Below are 10,649 nucleotides of genomic sequence, written 5' to 3' on the forward strand. Positions count from 1 at the left end.
AATGCATGTCAGAAATCCAGACCATTCATCTAAGACTGTCCCTTGGTCAGCTGACGGATCACTACCTAGGTTGATGAGTGCAGTAACAGGAGTTTTTGTACAAGGCATTTCACAGCAAATGGTCCAGATCTCACACGTGTTTGTCATCCACGGGTATCATGCGGGCCCGCGTGGTAGCTATCATGCGGGTCCCCATATTCTATCAAAACCCCACCCGACAATATACCTTCCTAAGACAGCTACCTCTTTTAAAAGAGCTTAAATGCCAAGCAAACTCCCATATTCTACACACAATTACCAGAGGTTTGCTAGATTCCACAGGCGTGTGGGAGCCGTGCACATCCGCACATGGGAACACGTGTCCAAATGTGACACGTGTGTGAGATCCGAGCTTACCATCAGGTGTCATGCAGTGTTCAGATCTTCTGACATAAAAATGAGGCCATTCAAACGCAGGTGGCCATAGCATATCAAATCAAATGAATGGTTGTAGAAATTCAAAGAAAATAAGCGTCGACTACTTTGTTCTTTGTGACCTACCTGGAGAGTGAAATTCCTGATTTTTCAAGCTGAAAATCGGAGCATTATTTCCAAACTTACGGAAAGCTCAGATCTCATACACGTTTTTCATATTTGCATGGGTGCCCGCGTGGGCGTATGCACGGCTCAACACGCTTGTGGAATTATCAAACCTCCAAATTCTAAAATATTGAAACATCAGTCCTATTACGTGAGAAGGTTTTAGTAATTTCACAAGTTACCCATGCATACATGGAAGTGAGATAGAGACATATTTCATCTCTCTCTCTCTCATATTAGTACCATGTTTTGAAAACCAAGCAAAGGAGAAAATGAACATTTCTATGAAGTTTTGAAAACCAAGCAAAGGTGAAAATGCCCAAGGAAGAAGGAGGAGGAGGATCACGCATCGCCTTTCTTGAGAAAGAGCTCGACACTACGCTCGAGCGAAACCATTCTCTAGAGAAAGAGAACGAACAGCTCAAACAAGAAGTCACCCGTCTAAGAGCCCAACTCGCTTCCCTCAAAGCCCAAAACACCGACAGAAAATCTGCTCTTTGGAAGAAGTTACAGACATCTATCAACAGCAATGATGCACCAGAACAGAAACCAACAGTACAAATCAATGTCCGAGAAGAACCTGTTGCAGCTGAGGAGAATTCATTCTCCAGACCAGATTCTATTGAAATGCCGACAGGAAAGGAAAGAGCGCCAAGAGTTCCGAAACCACCGCCAAAGCCTTCTTTCACTTCACGGACTTTATTACACACAGCGAATGGAAAGGATGCAGTGCCGCCACCGCCACCGCCACCCCCACCGCCTCCACCGTCAAAATTACAAGGTGGGTATTCTCCAGCAGTGCGGCGGGTGCCAGAAGTCATGGAGCTCTACCGTTCACTAACAAGAAGAGATGCAAGAGTAGACTCTAGAGCCGGGGTTTCAGGAAATGCAACGGCAGCAAATACCCGCAACATGATTGGAGAGATCGAGAACCGTTCAGCATATCTCTTAGCTGTAAGGATAGTCAATAATCCATTTAAAATTTCATCATTGTAGGAAATCTAACTGCTGATTAGAAATACATTTGATGACAGATAAAGTCCGATGTGGAAACGCAACGGGAATTCATTGATTTCTTAACAAGGGAGGTGGAAACTGCTGCCTATACGGAGATCTCTGATGTGGAAGCGTTCGTTAAATGGCTAGATGAGGAACTGTCCTACTTGGTCGATGAACGGGCTGTGCTCAAGCATTTCCGACAATGGCCCGAGCGGAAGGCAGACGCAATGCGAGAAGCTGCATTCAGCTATCGTGATATGAAGAATCTTGAAACTGAAGTATCATCGTTCCATGACAATCCCCACCAGCCTACGCCCATTGCGCTCAAGCGGATGCAAGCATTGCAAGACAAGTAAGACCATGAGTACGTTATTAATCGTAACATAGAGAGTGTTTAGAATAATTCATTCCCTATAAATTCGTCTTTGCTAGGTAGGCCCAAGTGGGGCGGGCCCATCTATGATCACAAAGACGTTGGATAGATTACATACCCAAACTAAGACATGATCAGGGTAATCACAGCCACACAATTTAGGCTACCCAAAAAAACTCTGAATGTACTAAGGTAGAAAGCATTTGTTCTGATCTGCTCCTGAAGGACAAGATTCAATGAATGTGGAACCACAATTTGAGTTATGTAGGTTGATGAAGTGATGGGTAGCATTTTGATAGGGAATGCCCTGAAATAGCCAAGATTCCAACTCTTTGATTGTTGGATTTTGGTTGAATCTAAAACATAGCAGTGTTTCTCATCACTAATCAGATTATAGGTCATTGATCAAAGGGCATTAATTTACCAATCCGAAAGTTTTTTTGGTTCATTTTCCATCCATTGTGGGGACTATCAAATCAACGGCTTGGATCATCAATATATATCCATGATGGGAAATATCAAATAACTCTTTCCTATTCAATGCAGATTGGAAAGAAGCGTTCACAACGTAGAGAGGATGAGAGATAGCGCAAGCAAGAGATACAAGGAGTTCCAAATCCCTTGGGAGTGGATGCTTGACACTGGGATTATCAGTCAGGTGAGTACATACTCTTTTTACTTCTACCAAGGAATGGATAGCTGGTGTTTTGGTGTATATGCTTCTAAATGGAGATTCTTGGGTGGAACCCAAACCTCTTGAGCAGAGGTGGGGCCCACCAATCACCATCAGAAGGTGGTGAATTATTTGGTCATAAACAAAATCACTGGCAGGTTCATCTCCTGTAAGTGAAATGAAATGGGGTTGTAGGGTCGCCTTCATGCCCTTCTAAAATGGTAGGGTCTTGGCATTTTCACTCTGCAAGTCATCTACCAAAGAGAAAAAAAAAAAAAAAACCACTCGCCAAGAATCTAGTAACATCTTTCTCGCTGACGAGTCACATATGCAGGACATCTGACCTATCAAGGTGGGCCATACCATGAAAACCACCTATTTCAAAGATCAGATGATCCGTCCATTAGGTGTATCCACCCGCACATTGATTCAGACCGACGGCTCTAGTCAGACTGATGAGCATTTCCACCGGCTGATTTTACAGTAGCCAGTAGGACCCACGGATGCCGTACACGAGTGACACATTGGCAGGAAAGATCGGACTTCATTCTTAGATATGACTGGTAAGGACAAAGTTCTAAAACTCGCTGACTCAACTTGAAAGTCGGCTGAGTCAACTCAAATCGGCAAGATTACGAGCTGAGTCATTAGGGAACTCTGACTTGCAAAGACATCGCTGAGTCGATCAACTTACAGTGACTCAGGCTCAGAGGACCTTTTTATAAAGGAGAAAAAAGAAAAGATAGGAGTCGTGGATTGCCTGAACACTCCCTTCCCATCTGTCTACTTTAAAATTGAGTATTAAAATATCAAGTGAAGTTGAGTTTTTCAGTTATTGAACTATGGACTAAAAACCCGACCCAAACTCAGCCCATTAGATTAAGGGGTTCAATTTAAATTCTCCTATACGAAATAGATATTTTAATAAATGAGTTGGCTTATTTTAACTTGAATCCGCCTAAATATTAATGGGTTGGTCACGGGCTAAACTATAGACCTGCATCTTAAATGGGTCAGGTCCACGACTCCCTCCAATCAAACCTGGGCAGCTGATTGCGTACTGAGCAAACTCTGTGGGGCCCACCATGGATGTATGTGTTTTATCCACTCTGTCCAACAGTTATTCTGAAGCTCAAGTAGACCACACCACAAGAAACAGTGGAAATAATGATGTTGACGGTTGAAACCTTCCTAGGACCCACATTGATGTTTATTTGTCATCCAACCTGTTTATAAGGTCAAAAAAACATAAATGAAGGGAAAAGCACAAATATCAGCTTGATCTAAAACTTCTGTAACCCCAAGAAGTTTTCAACATTAAGTGTTTAATTCACACTGTTTCCTATGGCGTGGTCCAGTTGAGATTTGTATATAATTCAATTTTGGGCTTGTGCCCTAAAATAAGCTAGTAAAATGGATGAACGGCGTGGGTGAAAGACATAAATCACGGTAGGCCCCACAGTTCACTCAGTACACGATCCGCTTCCCCCAACCTGACCCACATGCCTCTGTTAACATCCTCGCTTCAGCAACTCCCAATAATTTCACTGAATTCCCATTAATTTCACTGAATAGGAGAAGATGATTATGGAAACAAGCAGATCAGAAGATCGTTATTCTTATATTCCTTGTAATGTATTACCAATGCAGTTGAAATCGAGTTCTATGAAGCTGGCTAAGGAATACATGAAACGCGTTGCTACTGAATTACAATCTAGCGGGGGCAGCAAGGAGGAGGACCTCATACTTCAAGGCGTCCGGTTCGCCTTCCGAGTGCATCAGGTCTCTCTCTCTCTCTCTCTCTCTCTCTCTCTCTCTCTCTCTCTCTCTCTATGTATCCATCCATCTATCTCCCTCCTGACCCTTGGACCTTTCAGTTCGTAGGTGGATTCAACGCCGAAAGTATGCAAGCATTTCAAGAACTAAGGAAAGTCGCCAAGGGCTGATGCTCAGAAACAAGAAGCAATCCTTCTATACTGAATCAGTGTCATTACAACGAACACGGTGGTTGCTTATTCCTTCAATTCCCAACCAGTGTCATTACAAAACCACAGAAACCGTCATACTTACAAACAAAGGTGGGCCCATAGTTGCCTACCTTCAAAACAAGGGTGTTCGACCGTTCACCCATATCATGATTCTTGGCCAGTACCAGCAAATCAGATCGTCTTGAAAACATTACAATTAGTAGTTTCTATGGAGAAGAAGATTCTGCATAATTTTGGTTATTTTCTGATATTCATGCACTGTTCCGAACATATATTCTTTTTTATATAATGAGAGTGTGAGCATGCCAAACAGCTCTAATGCACCCAAAAGCCTCCCACTTCTCATTAGCAATCTAAAATAATTAATCTCCAGCATGAAAGGATCATATGGCCATTGTCAGCTACAGGATTCTCAGATGAAGTTTAAAAAATAAAGAATTTTTTAATAAGCATGCATTGTCTAGGGGTGCAACTCAGACGTGTTTGACTGGGTCGAGGATCAACCCGAGCCCAACCCAACGTCAATAGGACCCAACTCGCAATGCGGCTCAATCCGAATTCTAACCCGATGTGCCCTACCAAACCCAAGCCGAAGTCTTCTATACCCTAATCCAACTTGAATATGCTCCACCTGAATCCAATCCAAATTCAAATCAGTTTGGTGTTTTCCAACCCGATCCAGCATGAGGACCTTGACAACGCATCCCGAACTTGGTTGGGTCTTGCAGCCCTATAATTTTCAAACTTCTCAGGGATACTTGAGACAGCGCTGTGGCAATATCTTCATAGTAAAATAACTTGACTGAGACCCATCTCACATGGTATTCTACCCAAGTTCGAACTCATGAACTCAGCAACTCAGCAAGAAGCCCTAGCAATGACTTTTTCAGTGAAATCCAATTGCTTAATCCGATATGGGGAATGCTACGTACAACTCCCAGATGTTGTTACATGATTTTAACAGATCGACTGCAATGAAAGTAGCATCCTCCAAGCCAAAATTCACTTACTAAAGCCCAATAGCTGAAAGATAGGAATTAAAGCATCCACAGCCTCTAGCAAAAACAAGAAAGCCCTCGCAATCTAATGCGCTCTGGGAGTTGCTTGCACAAAGCATAAATCATAATTCTGAAATCTCTCTAATCTGGTTTTGCTAATGACGAACGAAGATCAATCAGACTCAGCTCTGTCAAAATTTTCAGTGAATCATGTTTATAATTTTTCCTCTCTTGTTTTTTCCCTTGGTCTTTCTACCACACCATTCCACAAGAAGTTCCTGGATGGATTCTCATCAAAGCCAAATGGAGCTTTCCTTCCAAAGTTCAAAACTGCAAATAGAAATAAGGCATGGAACTTAAGATCCTCTCTCTATTTTCAAGATCTAATACCAAAGGCAAGCTAAATTCTTTTCTACATTGCCAGCTTTTCAAAGACTAGAACACATAAAAGCACAAGAATGATGTCCAACCAAAATCAGCATCTTCACTGTCAAGATTGTCTAGAAAACATGCCCCCCCCCCCCCAAAAAAAAAAAATGTTTCTCTTTTAATTCGAGACCATCCAAAAGTCTGTTCAAATTCATGTCCTTTAGGGCCCGTTTGGATACCACCAAATAAGTTACTTTTTCAACTTACAGCAGTAGAGAAGTGACTTATTTCAGATAAGTTTGGTTTATGATTAGTTATAAGTAACTTTTTTACTTAAAAGTACTTAATCACTTCAGTTAATTTTTTTATCTTTTCTGCTTTTCATAAGTTGCTGAAGGGAGGCATCAGAAGAGACAAAAGAGAGAAGAAGCTGATAAGTATGTTGTTTATGAAACATACTTACCTGCTTAATAAGTAGAAACCAAGATAAGTTACTTATCTGATAAGTAGCTTATCTCAAGTAACTTACAATCCAAACAGGCCCTTATTGACAGGTTCATAAAGTCAATATATTGGCAATGTGATTCCAGTAATGATCCAATATTTATACCAAATCCCAACTCTCGAGTTCTAACATGATCGTGCTAAACCCCCCAATTACAATAGATTTCTCTATAAAATTCCATAAACCTGATTACCCACCTAATGCCCATCCGGTCACATTACAGATGAACCAGAAAACTCTATTTTTCTAATGATTCGGTTATTAAAGCTCGTCTCCAAAGAGAAATGAACTTATCATCTGATGATTGGGTCCATCCCATAATTATAACCCCAGCATCCCCATTTTGGACAGAGCAGATCCACTAATAAATTAGTAAAAAGGAGGTTGAACTATGAAAGAGTCCCTAAAAGCCAAATGAGGGTTTCTTGAGCAATTGCAATGATTCAGTTAATTGAAATTCCTAGGGCTAAGGCCAGAACTTAAAGCTATTAAAGCAGGCTACATCTATCTTGTGCCTTTCACAACCATGAACAATGATACATAGGCATGGATATGGAGATGTTTCTGAAAAACTAGGACAAGGGTACTGATGTACTGATACGGGTTTCCCATGACAAGGACACAGATACAGTTTTCTCATTAGATACTTCCATTTCTAGGGAAAATTGCTAGGACTCAGCAAATAACCAACTTACTGCATCCATTGATCGATATAAGTATTGATATGGTACAGTTTAAGTATTCAGGTATCCTAGACCATGACATATTACTTCGAACATACATTAAAAAGACATGTACGACTTCATACCAGTAGTTGAGGTGCGCCATCAACAATGAGAATGACTGCTGGCACCATGTGGAAAACGCACATTGTCGTTAAGCTGGAAGGAAGTCGCATGCTCTAAAACTTAGGTTTAAAGATAAGCCCAGCCAACTATTCTAATGAGTTTGATGCAAGCAATGTTTCAGACACGGCCATCTTAGTCACAGGAATACTTGAATAGACAGGTCAAAAGAATACAATTCTATGTTCACATGACGCTGAAATGGGCAACAAAACTTGTGATCCTGAGACATTCCATTCAAAGCAATAACATGTATTTCTTAATCATGAAAAACAGTGATTCTCCAATTTAGTTCTGCCTGCAGATCAGTATCAGATCTCCCCAAACTGAAGAAGTTGTCAGTTGTCATGGGGTTCTAACTCTTCTTGTTTTTTCTTTTTTTCCTTTTCTTTTTTGACAAGTAACAGAATGTAATAATGGAAAAGGCAGAAGGATATAAAAAAGGAATTGAAACCACAGTTCAACAACTCAAAAACTCAATTCCTGGTCAAATTGACTCAAAGACTCGAATGAATTTTTTCTTCACTTGACTGGATTCAATAGCTAATAATTAATTTAATCATCACCATCATGTAAGCCTTATCACAACTAATTGCTGGCTAAATGAATCATTTTCTACCATTCCACATTACATGAATCCTTTTTCTGTTGTTCCATGCTAAATGAATCCTTCTTCTTTTTATTTTTCCTTTTTCTTTTCTGCTATTCCTCTCCATCAATGGCCATAACTTCAATTAGACCATAGCTCATCGAGCCTTTTCTTACTACTTCCACCCGTGTCTTATTGGGCCTTCCCCTTGCCTTTTTTCCAGCGCAATTCTTGGTCTCTATTGCACGATGACCATATACTTTCCATCATCTTATTACCTATTGGTGCTACTCTTGGGGGCTGGTTGGCATTTCTACTAATAAGAGCTCATTTGCTTACTTCTATTATAAATAAAATAAAATAAAAACAAGTCTATTTTACGAAAATAGATTGTTTGGTAATGGTCTAATTTTACACGCACAAAATTTATAAATAAGAGATTTACCTCTTAATTCTTTAGGCAAGGATTTTTTATTATTATTAAGACTTTGCCAAAGTAGGTACAAGTTTTTGGGCTAAGTTTGGGACAAATTTGTCCCTAAACTTTTTAAGTAATTCCCATTTTCTTTACAATCTTTGGTAAGCCCACATGACAAGTGACCCATATTAAAGGTGGACCCACATAATGTGTGGTTCACATCAAAAGTGGGTCTCACATGATGGATAATCGACATCAAAGTGTGGCCCCACATGGACTATCCACATCAAATGGGGCCCACATGACAAAGTCCACATCAAAGGTGGGACCCACATGATGGATGGTGGACATTGAAGGTGGGCTTACATGATGGAAGGTTGACATAAAAGGTGGGCCATATGATGAACAACCCATATTGAGGGGGGGGGGGGGCCACATGATGAATGGTCCACATCAAAGTGGGCCCACATAATGAACAAGGTGGGCCTCACTTGATGGATGGCCCATATTAAAGTGTGGCCCTGCATGATGATGGTTCACATCAAGTGGGCCCCACCTGATGGATGGTCCACATCCAAGGGCTTGCATGATGGACGACCCATGTCCAAAGTGGCCTGACATGATGGATGATCCACATAAGTGAGCCCCACACAATGGACAATGGACATCAAAAGTGGACCCCGCAAGATGTATGGCCCACATCAAAGTTCGGTCCTTAATGTTAAATGGCCCACATCCAAGGTGGACCCCACATGATGGACAACCCACTTCAAAGGTGGGGCCCACACAATGGCACATCAAATGTGGGCTCTACGTGATGGGTGGTGGACTCTAAAGGGCCCCACATGAAGGACAATTAACATTGGTGGGGATGGACGCGGATTGCGTCCTACCCCCGTCCGTGACGGACCCGGATTGCATCCTACCCCCGTCCGTGACGGACGCGGATTGCGCCCATCGTGATGTAAGTGTTTTATCCACGCCGTTCATCGCTTTTCTCATATCATTTTAAGGTATAATCCTAAAAATGAAGCAAGTCCACATGTCCAATGGACCACACCAAAGGAAGCTGCAGTGATAATGACACCCACCGTTGAAACCTTTCTAAGGGCCACAGTGATGTCTTTTACCAACCTATTCATAAGGTCATGTAGACATGGATAAAGTGAAAAAACAAATATCAGCTTGATCCGAAACTTCTCCAGCTCCCAAGAAGTTTTTAATGGTGGACATTCAATCCCCACTTTGTGGTCCACTTAAGCCCTGTACCTGCCTCATATTTTGGCTCATACTTAAAATGATTCGAGAAAGGCGATGAACCGTGTGGATAAAACACTTACATCACAGTGGGCCCCACAGAGCCCTGCCCGGTCCGGGCGGGGGTGGAACGCAATCCGCATCCGGTGGGGACAACTAACATTGGTGGGGCCCACATGATGGATGACCTACATCTAGGTAGGCCCTACACAATGGACAGTCCAAGTCAAAGGTAGGCCCCTAATGATGGATAATGGTCCACATCCAAGGCAAGCCCTGCATGATGGATAGCCCACTTCCACCCACACGATGAATGATTTGCATCAAAGGTGGGCTCCACATGATGGACAATCCACATCCAATGTCCAACATGAGGATGTACACATCCAAGGTACGAAGCATAAGGGTGTGCATGTTTGAGATAGAGTTCTCGCATTTTTTTAAATGACAGCTACTGCCCCTTAAAAAAAAAAAAAAAAAAAAACTCTTATTTGAATGTTTTACCAAAGGCAAACATTTCAAATAAGAGCCTTTTCCAGTTCTCAAAAAGTAATTTTACCAAACGAGCTTATTGTAAAACAAAGTGCTAGAACAAAAAAAAAATCCCCCAAATGCATTCGTTTCTAATTCTATCCTTCTTTGCCTTGCCACTCATACATCTCAACATCTTCATTTCAGCTGCACTCATTGTATGGACGTGCTTTCCTTAACTGCCCAACATTCTGTCCTATAAAGCATGGCTGGTCTTATAGCCATCCTATAAAACCCTATTTTCCTAATGATCTGGTTATTAGGGTAGTCTCCAAAGACAAATGAACTTATAATCTGATGATTGAGTCAATCCCATAATTATAAGTTTATCAACCCAGCATTCCCATTTTGGGCAAAACAGGTCCACTAATTCTTTAGTAAAAAAGGAGGTTGAACTAAGAGACCCTCAAAGCCAAAAGAGGATTTCTTGAGCAATTGCAATGAATTTGATTCATAGATATTCCTAGCATAGTACATAATTCACAGCACAAGGATCAACCTTGAGAAAATCCTAATCAAATCTTA

The 10,649-nt window shown here is 41.4% G+C and overlaps 1 protein-coding gene across 1 annotated transcript; it reads left to right on the forward strand.

Moving 5' to 3' along the window:
• Nucleotides 1-788: 788 nt before the first annotated feature.
• On the forward strand, nt 789-4,950 carry LOC131253364 (protein CHUP1, chloroplastic). Its single transcript, XM_058254333.1, has 5 exons — nt 789-1,533; nt 1,614-1,930; nt 2,498-2,609; nt 4,275-4,406; nt 4,502-4,950. The coding sequence occupies exons 1-5, from the start codon at nt 895-897 to the stop codon at nt 4,568-4,570; spliced, it is 1,269 nt and encodes a 422-aa protein (XP_058110316.1). The 5' UTR covers nt 789-894; the 3' UTR covers nt 4,571-4,950.
• The last annotated feature ends 5,699 nt before the right edge of the window (nt 4,951-10,649 follow it).

Source organism: Magnolia sinica, chromosome 8, assembly GCF_029962835.1.
Source record: "Magnolia sinica isolate HGM2019 chromosome 8, MsV1, whole genome shotgun sequence".
In the NCBI taxonomy this organism is placed as follows: Eukaryota; Viridiplantae; Streptophyta; class Magnoliopsida; order Magnoliales; family Magnoliaceae; genus Magnolia; species Magnolia sinica.